At 60.1% G+C, this 17,139-nt stretch overlaps 1 protein-coding gene across 4 annotated transcripts in view; it reads left to right on the top strand.

Annotated features, from left to right (window-relative positions):
* The window catches only part of PLXNA1 (plexin A1), a 105,303-nt gene that overhangs the window by 59,922 nt on the left and 28,242 nt on the right, over positions 1-17,139 (top strand). For all 4 annotated transcript variants that reach the window (XM_082768513.1, XM_082768514.1, XM_082768515.1 and 1 more), the window contains exons 11-21: positions 6,558-6,654; positions 6,845-7,035; positions 10,224-10,375; positions 10,732-10,852; positions 11,206-11,342; positions 11,855-12,022; positions 12,941-13,034; positions 13,523-13,762; positions 13,926-14,069; positions 14,923-15,157; positions 16,587-16,729. In XM_082768513.1, the coding sequence (XP_082624639.1) occupies positions 6,558-6,654; positions 6,845-7,035; positions 10,224-10,375; positions 10,732-10,852; positions 11,206-11,342; positions 11,855-12,022; positions 12,941-13,034; positions 13,523-13,762; positions 13,926-14,069; positions 14,923-15,157; positions 16,587-16,729 (1,722 nt within the window). The remainder of the gene's footprint in view (positions 1-6,557; positions 6,655-6,844; positions 7,036-10,223; positions 10,376-10,731; positions 10,853-11,205; positions 11,343-11,854; positions 12,023-12,940; positions 13,035-13,522; positions 13,763-13,925; positions 14,070-14,922; positions 15,158-16,586; positions 16,730-17,139) is intronic.

The following is a 17,139-nucleotide window of genomic DNA, read 5'->3' as shown; positions in this document are numbered from 1 at the left end:
GTGCAGCATTTGGGCACGAGGAGCATCCTGAGCCTGCTGCCTCAGCCCCATGCCCTGTGCGGTAATGCTTGGGGGGTGAAATGTCCCCATCCTGAGCTGCCAGCTGGGAATTTTCTTGGTGGATCTGCGCTCAGCCAGGAGCTGGATGCACAAAGTGCAGCCGCCTTCTCCTGTGCTAACAGGGCTGGACGTTTGACCTCAAAAATGCCGGTTAGGTCCCAAAAGCGGGGCGAAATGGCTGGAAAAAGGGGCCAGCATCATTGCAGGCTGCGTGTCCTCGTGATGGGCAGCAGCAGCTCGGCAGGGCTGAGGTCTCGGGCAGCAGGCTTTGTTTGCAGGCCCAGGGCAGCTTCACAGAAGGCAGAAAAAAAAAATTAAAAAAAAAAATAGTTCTGGCTTGAAAGAAGCTGTCTTTCTTTCGGGGTCTGCCCGCCTGCTTTAATGTTTGAGGGCATTTAGCCAGGCTGCTTTATGGTGTGGGTGATTCAAATTCACACTTCTGTGAAACTCGTCTCCTCCCTGTCTTTTTTGCAGTCCATCTGGCTTGTCGATAGCGCGGCGTGCGTCGCGCGCTGTCACCCGGCGGTGACCCTCTGGAGCGGGTGGCCCTGGGGGGCTCCCTTGCCTCCAGGATGGGAGAAACCCTGCGGGTTTCTGCCCTTTGGGATCTAGTATTCAGGCCGGGTTTTGGGTCTTGGCGTGGTGTGGAGGATGCTGGTGAGGGGAGGAATAGTGGGGCTGTGCTGTCCTCCCGGAGTGGAAGTTGAGCAATGGATGGGCTCCTTTCGGGGAGGCATTTAGGCGGGCTTTGTTTCCAGGAGTTCAATGGGTCCTAAACAAGAGGTTAATTACTTTGCTGAATTAGGGATGCTTTCCTGAATTGCGGATGAATGGAGGGGATAATAAGTCAAGTCCACTTAAAACTCTTTGTCTTTTGTTTGGTTTTAGTGCTTGTCAAACTCCAATGACTTTTTAGCACTTTGAAGAAAGGACATCTTTGTTAAATATTCAACAGTCCATTCATTAAGGTTTGAGAGCCGACTATAAACATCATTCGAGGCACCCGATAGATCTTCAGCAATCCCAAGGGGACGGGGCTTGGTGTTCCCCATACATCCCAGGTCAAAAAGTGAGCAGAAAAACCCCTTTTGTGCCTCCTCACTGCAGTCTCTTTCTCCTCTTCAAAAAGAAAGCAACCCTAAGGGTTTTCTGCGTGCACTGCAATGAAGCAGAAAGAAAAGGAAAACCCAACTAAGAAAATAAATTCTTCAGCAGCAAACCAGGTTTTTTGTTAATTGGCTGCTTTAAATCTTCCACAGGCAGGCGCTTTCAAGTTTGCTTTCTTGCAGCGGAGGATGGGAAAAGGGCCACCTGTCCCTCACTCTGTGCAGATAACGCCGCCGAATTTCGCTTTCCAGGCAACCCTCACCTCTGCCCGTTCTTTCTGCTGTCCCTAAGCAGGCCTCGTCCTTGCAGTTGTTGCATAAAATGAACAGTTTCACTGGTGGAAGAGCGCCTGAGCTGAGAATCCGTGCTACTGCCTGTAGCAGGCATTCAGTCGACTTCATCAAATTTAGCCTTGGTGTTGGCACAGTGACTACAGGTGTTCTCCCTGGCAGGGATTTACCTTCCTGAGGATGTTCCTCGGAAGGCTGGCGGAGCCCCAGAGCTGCTCTTCCCCTTTAAAAGTAAAATTAGGAAGGAACCCTGCGCTCCTTTTGGAGAGTATCCGAGTTTGCTGTCTGGGCGCTTCCAGTTCAGCCTCACGCCTCACTTATTTCCCTTCCCCTTCGACAAAAGCCCCACGTGGTGTGGAGCAGCTGGGGCACCTCCGCATCTCCCTTTCGGCTCCTTCCTTCCAGTCCCCCCGGCACGTGCCGCACGCTCAGCTGCGGCTCCCGCTGTCACCCCTGTGTCACCCCGGTGTCACCCCCTGGCGCAGGCACGGGTCGGGACCTTCGCCCTGGAGCTGCGTGGGGTGCTCAGAGCGACCTCGCTGCCCTTGTCCCTGTGACAAAATGACACAGCCCTGCAACATTTCTGCCACGTGCCTGCGATGAGTGATGGGAGGACGCGTGCGTGGGGGCAGAGCGAGCTGGTTCCTGCACGTGAGTGGTGCCCAGCTCCAGGCACGGATGCCAGGAGGGCAGGCAGGCCCCGCAGATTCATGCTTTCTGGGTGTTTTTTTTTACCATGATGGAGCCCAGGCGTTGGCCTGCTTTATTCCCAGATCTCAGGTTCTTCGGCGAATTTGGGGCAGGACAAATCCGGGGGCAGCAACTTGGGTGTGATGGGAAGGGAAGAGCGAAGGGAGATCCAGAACCAGAGGGCGAGCGCTCCCATCAAGTCGTGCTGTTGTGCGGGTGACGGTGTTTTACTGGGCTCGGGGTGTATTTATAGAGGCTCATAAATCACACACACATGCCCCGTTCGAGCACCACGCACCTCCAGCGTGTGTCCCTCTAATTAACCAGCCGTGGAGAGAGGAGCAGGATTGGAGCCCCCAACCCCAGAACCGTTTGCCGACAAAGCCGCGCTCCCTGCCCTAGCGGTGCCTGCATTTATCTTTCCTGCAGCAGTGTTTAAAGTGAAAAGGGAGTATCAGGAGAGTTTGATAGGATCCAATTAAATTCCAGCAGATAAAATAATGATGAATTGCAGTTGAGCCCTGGCGAGACGCGATGTACATTACTGCCGTCCCCGTAGCGCGGGGAAGGAGTTGAGGTCATCAACTACAGAAAAATAGGACACAGCTGCAGCCGAGCCGCTCCTCCAGAAACGCAGCCCAGGGGGATGGTGCCTGCGAGAGGGAGGGGGGGGACCTCGGGGGGAGTGGAGGAAGATTGGGATGCGTGGGTTTGCTCACAGAGCTCGCAGGGGGCAGGGGAACAACCCTTCCGATGCATGATGCCTTTCTTGGGAAGCGGTGTCCCTGTCCCTGCGGTCCTTTGAGAATGGTTTTGCTGGGGTTATGGCTGGAGCAGGGGGGATGCCCCATGGCAAGGGGTTCTGCAGAGCCTCCACCTAGGCAGGGAAGGGCTGGTGCCTTCAGCTGTGGGGCCAGCGGTGCTGGCAGGAGCATCCTGAAGCTCATCTCGGTGCAATCATCTGCCCCTTAATTTTGGGTGCACCCTTTCTGGCTGTGGCTCCCCAGGGGTACCCCCTTGGAGCTCCCCAAGGGGAGCCGAGCAGCTCTCGCTGCCCATCTCCGCCAGCAGGGCTCTTACCAGGCCCAAACACTTGAGCTTTTTGGGGAGGTGGCAGCAGTGTGCTGTGCCCACGGGCATCCCCTGCCTGGGGTGTGTGGTGGGGATGGGGTGAGCGTGGCAAGCAGAGCTCAGGAGGTTGCAGAGCTTGCTTAGGAAGATGTCTGAGCTAAGTTATGGGTGAAGAGCCTTGAGAAGGGCTTGGCGAGGAGTCCCCTTGCCTGAGTCAGCTCCCTGCAGAAGGAGACTGTGCTGGGAACAGCTGCATGGAAGAGACCTTCCACGTCTCTTGGTTCCTCCAGAGGCACCGAAACGCTGCCCTGGGCTAGGTGAGGAGCCAAGTCTGTGCCACCAGCTTGGTGACGTGTTCTCCTGTCCCTTTCTGCAGGCAGTGCCATGGCACATGAGCCTGCTTTTCTCTCTCTGCACCATCCCTTTACTCTCCAGGCTGTGCCTGCTGTATTTTGGCTCCCAGAGCAAGCTGCCCTCGCCCACAACCCATCCTGGGCACGCACCGTGCTCCTGGGGACGTTGGTGCCGCAGAACGTGGTGGCACAGCGCAGGCACCTCTGACACAGCTCATCCCAGCCTCCCCTCCCGCAGCCCATCCCAGATTGCCGGCAGCCGCGGCGATTGATTAACCGGGGAGTTAATAACAGCTAAGTGCTTAATGGATGTTCAGCCCTATGTTAGCTGGAAGCGGGGAGGAGCCGCTGTGACAGGACCTGCTGCCTGTCCCCGGGCGCTGGTTTGGATCCCGAGGCACGGGAGGGCCTTGGAGGTGTCCCCGGGGGATCTGCAGCGCGTGTCCCGGGCTGAGCTTGGTACAGCAGAGATTTCCTGGGTAGCCAGGAGAGTGCTGGAGCTGTTGGGTAACCTCTTGCCAAGCCCAAAAGCAAACATTGCAGTGCGTAAGGGGGTTAACGTGCGGCAGGGGACGCAGAGGCACAGGGGAGCGAGAGCAGGAGGGCAGTTTTGGCCGTGCTGCTAGCATGCGGCCCCAGCCCTGGCTGCTTTCCCTGCCGCTACCTTCCCCCACTCCCCACCCTGTTCCCGGGACTGGGGAGGCCGTTTGTGCCCTGCTTTCTCTGCGTGCCCTTCCTGGTGTTCAGGGGTGCCTCTGGAGCGGCCCCAAAGCCAGCTGGGTCCCCGGGCGGGGAGTCACGGGGAGCTGGGGTGAGTGCCAGGCCGGCTGGAGGAGAGCCGGGAAAGCAGCCTGGAGAGCAAACCTTCTGAACGTGTCCTTCAAAATAAGAGGTGCTTTGGAAATCAGAGACACACCTGGCAGACCTTGCCTTCCTAGGAGGTGGAAACCTGAGCCCCTGTGGCCGCAGCTCCTGCCCGCACCCTGGCTCCAGCATCCGATAGGGCCGGGTGGCGGCATCCGAGCCGTGGGCCCGCTGCCCATCTCTGTAGGGCAGGTGAAACGCTGCTGGCGGCGACAGGAATGCTGAGGACATGGTTTTCATCATCAGCTGTGTTCCCTCAGCTGTCCCCTGCCGTGGCTGCCAGCTGGGGCAGCGACTCCTGCTCCCTCCTGCCACTTGCAGCGACCCGCTGCCGCCCCAAACTCAGCGAGCTCGGCACAGGGGAGCCCCGGCCGTGCCCAGATGGACAGCAGCTCCCGTGCAAACCTCCTGGGCAAACCTGTTGCTGTCTCAGGACCGGTGCACGAAGAGTTAACGCTCTCCCTCCCTCTCCTCCTATTCTTCTTCCTCCACCCTCCATCCCACCTCCCAGAAGAACTAATTTCCAAAAGCAGCCGGGGCAGAGAGATGCAAATAAGTGTTTTGGACAGCTGCAGGCTGGATGCCTTCCCGAGATGCCAGGGCCCCAAATGAGACATGTCAGAGTACAAATTGAAAATGCCAATTTCACTTAGGCTGCCACGTGGCTCGTCACAGCAAAACCCTGCTCCGGCGCCGCCGCCGCCCTCCCCAGCACGTGCGCGCCCGCGGTGCCAGGGGACAGGGGACGGCCACCTCTCGCCGCCCTGCCGGGACACCCTCAGCCTCTGTGTGGTTAAGAGCATGGGTATGGGATAGAGGAGGGTGAATTTGGGTTCCCAACCCGGTTCTGGTGATGGGGATGTGGCCGAGAGGTGCTGGATGGTGGAGATGTTTCTGCAGCAGCGCCGTGTCCGGGAGCAGCCCGATGGAGCTGTCCCTGGGGAGGGCAGGCGGTGGTGGAGCAGCTGAGTTTGCAGCTGGATGTTTCGTGCCCTAAAAGCACTGGGTATGGGTGCCCTTGGCAGCCTTGTTCCCCAGGAGGAGCGTGTTTTGGGGGCTTCCAGCCTCCCCTTCGGTGGAATGGCCCCTGGGTGTAGGACCATTGGCCAAAAACTGTGGGTGCGCAGCGTGGGACCAGAGGTGGCTTCTGTTTGGGGTCAGGGGGGAGGCCGGGATATGGGATTTTGGAGGCTGGGGTGGGCAGGGGAGGCCAGGGGTAGCCCCGGGCTTGCTGGAGGTGGCACGGCCGTGTCCAGCCCGCAGCCGGGTCCCCGCATGGGCGAGCTGCTGCCCGCGTGTCCGCGGCTCCCTAACAAACTCCAGCAACCCATGAATCATTCATTTAATCTCTCCTGACACGCCTGTCATTTTCTCCAGAGAGGAGCGGGGAATCTCTTGCCGAAGGAGGTCATTAGCTGTCAGGGACGGTTCCGACTGCCTTCCTGTCTCCGTATCGATTAAAGCTCTCCGCCTGTGCGCTGGGGCTGTGCGGGGAATATTGATGGGGCTGCCGGGGCTGCGGCTCGGCTGGCGAAGAGGGGGAGAGAGGCTTTGGGTGGGAGGAGGCGCCGGGCTGGGAGCTGTTATCTGCTGGCGTGCTCGTGCTCACCCGGGCTTGACGGAGCAGAGGAGGTGGGGACATCCCGGCTGGGCGCTGAGTTTGGGCATCGTGCACCAGGCCCTGGGGATCTGGGAGGTCGGATCCTGCTCCGTCACGTCCCTGTGCGGGGAATCGGGGTGGCGGTGCTGGTCCTGAGGATGTCAGGAAGGGCACAGCCCCCTCGCAGCACTCGTGTTCCTGGCACGGAGAGGTGCACGTGTGCTCCAGGCACGCCGGCTGTTTCCGCCTCTCCCAGCAGCGGATTCGGACCTTTGGGTTAACGGGATTTTGGTCTGTCTAGAAACCCTCGGTTTTGCTCCTTTGTTTTTTTTTTGGCAGCCCAGCCTGCTGGTTTGCCTGCGCTGTGTCCGATGCTTTGTCTGTTCTGTTAGACCTCTCTCTCCCTTCTCCATCCCTCTCCTCGTGGTTGAGGGGCAGCATCCTGGTGGTGATGCCCCGCACCTCCCGGCGTGTGTTGCCTCTCCAGTAACGGCCTCTGCCTCCTTCTGTCCCCTCCTGCAGTATTTCTACGAAGGGAATGACATCAGCGACCTGCCGGTCAACTTGTCCGTGGTCTGGAACGGGAACTTTGTCATCGACAACCCCCAGAACATCCAAGGTGAGTGAGGGATGGGACCGGGGTGGGAAAACAGCCCCGTGCGCCCCCAGCCCACATCCCACCTGGCTCCGTGCACCGCCGAGGCACCGATGCTCTCAGCCACATCCCCCAGCGGGTGCCCTTCTCCCCGTGCCCCCATTTTGGGGCTGGGGGTGCCGTGCTGACCTTGGTGCCCTTCCTGCCGTTGCAGCCCACCTGTACAAGTGCTCGGCCCTGCGGGAGAGCTGCGGGCTGTGCCTCAAGGCCGACCCACGCTTCGAGTGCGGCTGGTGCGTGTCGGAGAAGCGCTGCTCGCTGCGGCAGCACTGCCTGGCCCCCGAGAGCAGCTGGATGCACGCCAGCAGCGGCAACAGCCGCTGCACCGACCCCAAGATCACCAAGGTACGCGGGGACGGGACGGGAGCGCGGACGGAGCTCTCTGCTGGCACGCCGGAGCAGCCAGATCTGCTCGGCGGTTGGCTTTGGGGCCATCCCCGAGGTTCCCCTTGTTCCTTCTGCGTGTGGATGGAGGATCCGGGGAAAATCGTGGATCTGGGCTGCTCCTCCCCTTGTTGCTGGGGCTGGCAGTTCATCATCCCCCTTCTCTGGCAGCTTTTACGGCCCTTGTTCAGTCAGATTGCAAACGTTAATGTTCACATGTCTGTAGGGCCGGGCTCCAGGCGCTTTAGGAGGGCTCGGTGCGTAATTCCACGTGCTGCTTTCTGCTTACCCACGGCTCGCGGGGCAGGCAGGCACTGCCGGTGTTAATTACTGCAGGCTTAGCACCGTATCTGATCTGTTTGGGTTTCTGTGTCTTATCTGATGGAAGCTGGAAACGAGAAGGGGCTGCCCGCGGGTCCCTTCCTTTTGGGAACGGGGCTGGATCCCAGCGCCTGCATCGAGCTCAGGGCAGCCTGGTCCCGGCTGGGGTTAACGGGGCTTCTGGAAATCACCTCGGGGGCTGCTTGCTGCTGCTGCCATCCTGCTGATGGGGCTTGCTGTGACAGCTCCAGCCCCGAGGTGTCCCGGGGCACCCCAGAAGGTGGCCGGGGCTGCGAGCTGCAAGCATCCTCACACACCCTGCAGCTTCCAAGCAGTGGCTGGCCTCAGCAGTGGGCTCTCCAGCCCTGCATCGTTACCCAGGTTTGCACTAATTGCAGAAGGGGCATAAACGGGGCTGTTAGCAGGTGGGCTTGATCTTGGTGCCACTCCAGGCTGTGTCTTGGGGCCGATGCGAGTCGGTGGCCGGTGCAGATGTGTGTGGCTGTTGGCGTGGTGCTCCCCCAGCAGCCTCCTCCTGCTGCTGCTGCTGATTTCCACAGCCCTGTCCTGGTTGTGGGCAGGCAGCAGCCGGGCCAGCACGGGGTGTGAGGAAATGGGAGTCCTACAGAGGCTTCGGAAGGACCTGGAGCCTGTCTGCAGCCCAGCGAGCAGGGGAGCAGCTGTGCTCACAGCTGGTGGAGCTGGGCTGGGAGACGACTGCAATTCTTCATCCGTGGTCTCTCTCATCGCTCGGTGGGAGGACGAGCAGCCCTGCAAACCTGCCTGGTGCTGGCTGTGACCCGCAGGGTGATGTCCCTTCCCAAGGCCATCCATGTCCCCGGCTCCCCCTGTCCATGCTCAAGCTGGGAGCGAGCAACTCGTGCCCGCTGGAGCCATTTACCTGTTGGTTTAAAAGGACCCTGTGAAACCAATTAGCAGCAGAGCGGTGCTGTTTGTGGGGCTGGGGGCTCAGAGGTGGAGATGGGGACTCGGGGCAGGCTCTGCCCTCCTTGCCAGCGCCCCGCTCCCAGGCGGCTTGTTTAGCTGTGACCTTCCTGTGCTGCGCAGCCAAGGGGTCATCCCTTTCCCGGGCTCGCTTCTCCCCAAACGCGTGGCCCTTGTCAGGTTTGCCGCGGAGAACGAGGAATCTAACACGCCGGAGCAGCTTTTAACACTCGTTTAGGAATACCAAACAAACAGCCGCTCCTCGCCAGCTGCCCCGGCGGAGGAGGAAGAGCGAATCTGATCGCTGGCTGCAGCTGCTGTGCTGAGCCCTGAGCCTGGGCTTTCATGGGGGCTCTGCTGGCTTCAGGCAAACCACAGCGCCCCAAAGCCCAGGAGGGTTTTGCCTCCGTGTAAAATGGGAGATGTGGGTGCCTCGGGTTTGCTGCGCGCCCCAGGGTGCTGCTGCCAGCTCCGCCACTGCCTTGGGACTCGTCCCTGCGCTGGGCTTGGTGCAGAGCAGCTTTGGGCTGTGCTGAAGGTGAGGAGCCTGGTGCAAGCCTGGAGGCGTTGGTGGTTAACCCCAGAAGTGATCACTGCAGCTGAGCCCTGCAGAAGTGACCCCTGGCTCCGTGCTGCCCATCGGAGCAGGGGATGCGGATGACGGCTGCTGCCGCACGCTTCCCTCCCTCCGCTCATCCGCCTTCCCTCGCCGTGGGCTGTGTGTGAGGAGCAGGAGCATCCAGCTGGCACTGGCCCCGGGCTTGCAGCTGCCCGGAGCTGCCAGGAATGCAGCGAGCTGGTGCCTGCTCGCTTGTCGCATGAGCGCAGCCGTAGGGTGAGGCTGGCCAGGTGCCGGCCTGGGCGCAAGCGGAGAGATTTCCCCGTGCTCAGGGAGACCTCTGCTCACGCTGTCCTCCAGCTCTGCCAGAGAAGGCATCACCTCCCTCCAAAGGGTCCCTTCTCCTCGATCCAAATGCACGTTCCTCCTGGACCAACCCAGCCTGCATTCCTCTCTTCCTTGTCTCCTTGCTTGCAGCTGCTTTTCCCCTGCTCCCTCTCCATCTCCGTGCCACCAGCCCCATCTCCTGTCCCAGCCCGGGCACACGCAGCCCTGCCATTAATTCTGCTTAGCGCTGCAGGTGTGCGCCGGGCCCTGGGGCCAGCGAGCGCTGGTGTAAAATCACCCATAATTGCCTTGTTGGAGGCAGCGGTGGGCTCGTGCCTCTCCGTTCATCCGTCATCCCGCTGCCTGTTGTCAGGCCACACCTGTCCGCTTTATTGGGAATCATCCTGGTAAATGAGGCGCAGCGCGGGGCGGAGGCTCTCCAGCAGCCAGCCAGCCTTGGCACGGGGTTTGCTGGCAGAGAGAAGCCCGACGGGGGCGAGCAGGACCTGGGTTCCCCCTTCTGCCCCCCGCCTGCTGCGTGGTGAAGGGGGAGAGGGCTTCCTGCAGGGCCACCGCTGGCTCTGCCGCTCCAGCAGGGATGTGGTGGGGATGGTTTCTGCTCTGGGGACATCTTGGGACCTTCATCTCCTTGTGTAAGAGACCTGCCCGAAGGCAAAGCCACGTGTCTGTGCTGTTTGGCTTGGTTGGAGACATGTTGGAGCTACCACGTCACCTTCCCATCCCTGTCCTTGTCACCCGTGGGGTGGCTCCATCTGCAGCAGGGTGTCCAGGTCCTAGCCCACTGCATCTGGCACCTCCTGCCTTGTTCCTTGGTGGCTGTGTGAACACGGCTGTCATTTGGGAAGTCTCTCCTGCAGATGCTGCGGTGTTTAGCACCACTCATCTGCTCCTCGCTGCACGTCCTGGTGCCCTGTGGCCGTAGCCAGTGGCACCTGCCGGCTCCAGTCCCTTGGCTGACGTGCTGTGCTGTCCCCAGCTGTCACCTGAGACGGGCCCCAGGCAAGGAGGGACCCGCCTGACCATCACCGGAGAGAACCTGGGCCTCAAGTTTGAAGACGTGCGCTGGGGAGTCCGAGTGGGCAAAGTGATGTGCATCCCCATCGAGAGCGAGTACATCAGCGCCGAGCAGTAAGTGCCCAACGAGGGCTGGGCGCGCTCCGCGTCACCTCAGTGCATGGGGTTAGGGGTCTTGGGGCTCAAACGCTGCCCGTGCCCACAGAAAACGTGGCACTGCCAGAGGGACAAGGACCTGCTGGGCACGGTTGCTCTGGGCCATGGCGAGGAGCCTGAAGATGCTGGGGAAGCTCTCATGGGGGCTGGCAGTAACCGATAGCCACCGCTGTGTTTTTTTAGTGACCCTGTTGGCATCTGGGACCTTTGCGTGGTGCCAGAGCGGTCCTGGTTTTGGGGCAGATCTTCCCCTGCAGTGCACAGGGAGTGTCTCAGTGCCAGGGCACTGGAGGTTTTTTCCCCGTGTCTTTTAGGATCGTGTGTGAAATCGGAGACGCCAGCCCGAGCAAGGTCCATGACGCGCGGGTGGAGGTGTGCATCCAGGACTGCTCCCCCAGCTACCGCGCCACCTCGCCCAAGAGCTTCACCTTCGTGGTAAGGGCTGGCGGTGTCCCCCCGTGCTGGGGACAGGGCTGGCACCGTGTGGGGGGCTGCTATGGGATGGGGGCGATGCTGGGTGTGTGGGGGCTGGCTCTGAGCAGAAAACTGGCCCCAGTTCCCCTGGGGATGCTCTGGGCAGGAGTTGGGCCGTGCTGGTTGCGTTTCTCCACGGCTGTCCCTGCAGTCCTGCTGCCACCATCCTCCCCTGACACCATGCCCCATCACTGTCCCACGGGTCCCTCTCCTTTGTGGCAAGCTGTGTCCCTGTCCCCTGCTTGGGGTTGCTTTGAGAGTGGGGTTTTGGACTTGGCCCTTGAGCCCTCGGGGCTGTTCCCTTCCCTCGGCAGACGCCCACCTTCTCCCGAGTGATCCCCGCCCGGGGCCCTCTCTCCGGCGGCACCTGGATCGCCATTGAAGGAAACCACCTGAACGCTGGCAGCAACGTCACCGTCACCATCGGGGGACGGCCCTGTGCCTTTGCATGGTGAGGGGGCACACAGGGTGGAGGGGAACAGGAGATGGGAGCTCCGGAGGCGGTCGGACCCCCAAATAAAGCAGCCACATCCCGCGGGCGCCTGGAGGAGCCTCTTCCTCCGAAACCTCTTTGTGTCCGAGGCTCCAGGAAGAGCCCAAAGAACAGGGATTTTTCTCTAAAAGCACAAAGCCCTGAGGCATGAAGTGGATAATTTTTAGATTAGGGATGATAATGGAGCGGCTCTTTAAATATTTTCCTGCGGTAATTACTGGTTATCAGCCCTAATCGCTGCTGTTTGCAGCAGCCGCGCAATGGGAACACTCAGGAGCTGCTCAGCCTTTCCCGGCTGCCTTTTGTTTCATTTCTTGAGTTTCTTTTTCTCTCTTCCCTCCTTTCCCCTTCCGACACTTTCACGAGGGAGGGGGGGCTGGGGTGAGGGCATGAGGTGGGGCCTGGGCACCCCTGGGTGCTGTCGCCTCCCCCCTTCCCCGTGCCCGACTCTTGCCACGTTTCTGCCCCAGGAGAAGCGCCCGCGAGATCCGCTGCAGGACGCCCCCCGGGCAAAGCCCCGGCGGGTCCCCCATCCTCATCAACATCAACCGGGCAGAGCTGAGCAACCCGGAGGTGAAATACAACTACACCGAGGACCCCACTATCCAAAAAATTGATCCCGAGTGGAGCATCAACAGGTGAGAGGTGCCCGCGGGGAGCCTGCAGGCAGGCGGTGGGATGCGGGGAGGGCTCCACTCTGCACGGATCCCTACTCCTGTCGGGTGTTTCTCGGTGCTGCCACGATATCCACCTGGCCGTGCTCCAGAGATGTGGTGAGAGGAGTGCGAGGAATGGCTTGGCACCGGGTGCCTGCGAGCTTCTGGCCCGCAGCGCTCAGCCTGGCAGGGGGCAAGAGCGGAGAGCGCTTCGGATCTGCTTAATTTCAGCTTGACATTTGGCGGCAGCGAATAAAATTAAAGTATTTCCCATCGGGGGCTTTTTGAAATGTTTACATATTTTTCTAAAAGGTTTGAATTGGCTGGAGAGGAGGCAAAGGAATCCATTAAGTGCTTGCACCGAGGGAAAGCTTCCCCAGGGCGCTGATGAGGCACGAGCTCCCCAGGGGCATGGCCGAGCTCTGCGGGACTTGCGGGGCTTTTAATTCCCAGTGGCGGAGAAAACCCCGCAGGGATCAGCCTGCCCTGGCACCCTCTCCCTGGCACCATGGAGGAAGGGGGTGGCGGAGAGGACCTCTTGCTAGTGACACTTCCCAATCGGAGATGCCTGGGTTTCTTTACTGGAAACTGCATTCAGACTGCGACATAAAGACACAGGGAGGGGGATATTAGTGGTATTGAGCAGGTTTTTCTATCTCTGCTTGTCCCCTGGGTCAGCTGAGTTGATTTGGTGCTGGTAAATGGCAGATCCTGCTGGCCACGGTGGCATCTGGGTGGGATAACAGGTCCCTGGAGGGGGATAACAGGTCCCTGGAGGTAGCGCAGTGCAGGCAGGCTGCAGCAGACGGACATTTGGCTGCTGAGGGTGGGTGTTTCTCTCCCAGAAGCGGGGCCCCAGGGTCACGGCTGCTTCTCCTAACCCGTTGTCTCTGTCTCTAGTGGTGGGACGCTGCTGACTGTGACTGGCACCAACCTGGCTACCATCAAGGAGCCCAAGATCCGGGCCAAGTACTGCAGCTCTGAAAGGGAGAACGTGAGTGGTGCTGGCTGACAGGGAGGGCAGGGCACAAGGACGAGGGATGCCATCTCTCTGCAGCACGTGGCATGAAGCACATCCCCTCCTCTCACGTGTGATGCCATGGAAGGGGGGGATGTCCAGGGGCTGCACCCACAAGAGGCGCAGCGATATCTCTTCAGGGCCACAGGGGCACTGCCAGGGTGGGATATTAACATGCAGGAGTGGTGGGAGGTTTGTGGGATGTCTGCAGGACAAAGAGCCCATCCCCAGCAAGCTCCCACCCACCACCCATCACACATTGGTTGCAAATGCCCCTCCCTGCCCCTGAGATGCAGCTGCTGGGGTGGCACGTGGCCCTGTCGACATTACAGCACAGGGAAGGAGAACCCAAATTGCTCCTGTTGCCAGAGGGAAGGCAGAGCCAGTGCTTGCAGGTTTCTGTGGGGTCAGATCCTGACCTTGCTGCCAGGATCATATCTGATCTGGGTCTGTGCCTCCTGCAGAACTGCACGGTGTACAACGACACCACCATGGTGTGCTACGCGCCCTCCATCGACAACCCCGAGCGGAGCCCTCCAGAGGTGGGCGACCGCCCGGATGAGATCGGCTTCATCATGGATAACGTCCAGGCCCTGCTGATCGTCAACACCACCAACTTCGTCTACTACCCGGACCCTGTCTTCGAACCACTCAGCCCCACGGGGATGCTGGAGCTGAAGCCCAGCTCTCCCCTCATCCTCAAGGTAAGGCAGCGGGCACCTGGGGCGTGTTCCCCCACCTAGGGGGCTCTCGTCTCTCCTGGGGCAAAATCTTTTGCTAAAAGGACACAGATTGGCTCTGTAGCGAGGCTTTGGAGCATTCCCCATTGCATGAGAGCTGACTGTGTCCTCCTTCGTTCCCTCAAAGGGCAGGAACCTGCTCCCTCCGGGTGCTGGGAACTCCCGCTTGAACTACACGGTGCTGATCGGGGACACTCCCTGCACCCTGACCGTGTCCGAGACCCAGCTCCTCTGCGAGTCGCCCAACCTCACGGGCCAGCACAAAGTCACGGTAAGCAGGACCCATCCCGGGCACCGGGCAGGAGGAGGGGAGGAGAAAACAAAGGGTTTCGCTCTGGGGATGCGGCCGTGGCTGGAAAACCGCAGGTGTTTGGGGCACTGCTGCCTTTTATCTCATGGCCCTGGCTGGGTGTCCCCACATGTCTGTATCCCAGCACTGCCCACGCTGGGTGCTCATCCTCAGGTGAGGCAGGACGCTCAGTGTGCCTGGATGCAGCCCTCGGGAGCCTTGATCCTGCTCCCCAGGCATGGCTCTCCCTCCCCAACTGCGTGTTTGATAGGACCAAATACTTTGTCCTCTCCCTGCCACGCTCAGCCAGGAATCCTGCGCCCCTGCTGGCCCTGCCAACATCCCCCCTTCCCCGCTGGGTGCCAAGGCACAGCCGGTGCCGTGCAGGGGGGGTTCCCACCCCTTCCCCAGTCCCTACCCGTGCTGTAAGGGGACTCGGTGCGTGTCAGGTTGTCGCACAGCAGTGCTGGCGCTCCAGCTCCGCGCGGCCTCTGCCTGCTTGAAAGGGACCCGGTGCCGTCCCCCCAGGCTCCCCATCCGTCAGGGAACTCGCTTCACATCCCATCTGTTCTCCTAACGCTGGCTGAATGAGACATCAAACTCCCTGCCTGCTCCGTGCGTGCGGCGACAGCGCGGCAGCGTGCGTCCTGCATCCCATCACGGCGCTCTGTGCTGCTCTGAGCTGCCGTGTGCCCCGTGCCCCATAAGGTTTAGGGGGATTTTCCTCATTTTCCCACATCCCCCTGGTCTCCTCGTGGCTCCCAAGGCAGCAGGCACAGCAGGAGGGCACGTGCACCCTTGACTCGGGGCCCTTTTCTTTTTCCCCGTGGCACAGATTAAGGCCGGGGGGTTCGAGTTCTCCCCGGGGACGCTGCAGATCTACTCGGACAGCCTGCTCACCCTGCCCGCCATCATCGGCATCGGCGGCGGGGGCGGCCTGCTGCTCCTCATCATCATCATCGTCCTCATCGCCTACAAGCGCAAGTCCCGCGACGCCGACCGCACCCTGAAGCGCCTCCAGCTGCAGATGGACAACCTGGAGTCCCGGGTGGCCCTCGAGTGCAAAGAGGGTGAGCGGTCCCAGTTCTTGGTGCTGCTGGGTTTTGTCTGGGTTGGGGGGCAGTGGTCAGCACCGTGAGGTGCAGTTGTCCTTTACCAGCCTCGAATAGCAGGGCCAGAATCCGTCTCCCTCCTGTCTCCATCCTCCTCCTCTGTCCTTGCACCCTGTGGGTTCTCCTGCTCCCACCTGGACTCGTCTGGGGTGGAATTTGGGGATTTTTCCAGTTCAGGAGTTCCCCTTTTCCCCTCATTTCTCCCGTTCCCCTCCAAACACGAGCGGGGAAGGTAGCGGGGGCTGCCTGTGAGCAGGCAATTGGTCTCTCATTACTTGACAGACGGATGCTGAGAAATTGGACAGAATTCCCTGTATGATCCTGCTGATAAAACCTAATTGCCCATTATCCCCCTGAGCTGGCTCCCCAGGCTCCGACCTTGCCAACCGCAGCTCCAACCAGCCCGGAGGCTGCCGGTGGAGCAGGCACCTAAAACAAGATGATAAAAAAAAAAAGGTGAAGAAAGAAAGAAAAACCCTTTGCTTCCCCAAATCCCCGTCCCCAAACAGGCGTGCGGATGGCGGTGGTGACAGGGAGAGGGGAGGGAGCTGGTGGAGGGGCTGGTGTCTTGTCTTCCACAGCTGGCAGATAAAAGGATCTGCTTTTAATTAAAAGGCACAATCTCTTCCCTGCCTTTTCTCTTTTCTAGTCCCACTAGTTACAGATAAGATAGCACGCCTTTCAAGCTGACGGTTTGTTTTTTCTCATCAGGCTGACGAGCCTGCAGTCCTGTGCTGTGCTTTCAGCTCCCTTTAAAGTGCCATTAATTTGATTTTTCTGAGGGTTTTCTCCCCCCACCCCCAGCTCCCCCCTCCACCTTCCCCCGGTGCATCTCCCGGCCTCCTCTCTGTCAGCTTTTCCCTGTAGGTGCAATTAAAGGTTCAGGACCCCCCCCCCGCTGCTTTCCCCTGGGAATCGGAGCTGGCTCTGCTCGGCTCGGGAGGTGCTGGGGTGGGTGTGTTCAGCTCTTCTCTCCAGTAGTATTTAGGTCAAAACAAAATGAGGACATTCTTGTGGTTTCGCCTAACGTTTCCCCCAGAAGCTCTGGCTTTCCTCAAGCCCGGGCTGCCCGCAGGATCCCAGGGAGCGAGCGAGTGCTGAGCAAGGGGGATTGGAGCCCCTTGGGGGGCCCGGTGGTCCTGATCTCAGCTCTACCACGTGATTTATTCTGGGGAGAGCATCCCCTCTGTCTCCAGCTCGGTTTCTCTTTCTCCGTCTGTAAATGGGGGCAGATTTAATAGCCTTGCCCAAGGAGGGGGATGCGGATCTGACTCGAGCCACCTTGAGACCCATCTGTCGGGTGTCGGGGGCGTAGCAGAGGCTGGGTGGCAAAGCCGTGTGCTGGGGCTCGGGGCCGCCTTGCTCAATTCTCCTTTTTCCCCTCCAGCTTTTGCCGAGCTGCAGACTGACATCAACGAGCTGACAAACGACCTGGACGGGGCCGGCATCCCCTTCCTGGATTACCGCACGTACGCCATGCGGGTTCTCTTCCCCGGGATTGAAGACCACCCCGTGCTGAAGGAGATGGAGGTGGGGTGCCGTGCGTCTGTCTGTCTGTCTCTGCGCTGGTTCGTGCTGGGGGACGTGCCCATAATATCCAATATCCTGGTTCCATAGCTAACCTTTGCCAGAAACAGGGATTGAGCCCACCCTGATGCAGTGGAGTGGACAAGCAGCAAAGAGCAGGGAGAATGATGCATTTTGGGGTTGTGGGGTAGGAATACCAAAGGAAGGCAATTGCTGCTGCTTCTGTGCTCGCAAGGGTGGTGGTTGCTCCTTAGGACAGGCAGAGGAAACTTTGTGGATCAAGTATTGGGGCCGTACATCCAAAACCACCACCTGTGGGTGGTGGAGACCCACGTCCCCTTGTGTTCGGGGCTGTGCAAACCCTGTACCAACTCGTGCTTCCCACTGACCCGGTCCCTGCAGCTCATCCACTG

This window comes from Aythya marila, assembly GCF_965140915.1.
Source record: "Aythya marila genome assembly, chromosome: 10".
NCBI classification, from domain to species: Eukaryota; Metazoa; Chordata; class Aves; order Anseriformes; family Anatidae; genus Aythya; species Aythya marila.
The sequence above is the reverse complement of the archived record's forward strand: the minus strand, read 5'-3'. Positions and strand labels throughout refer to the sequence as shown.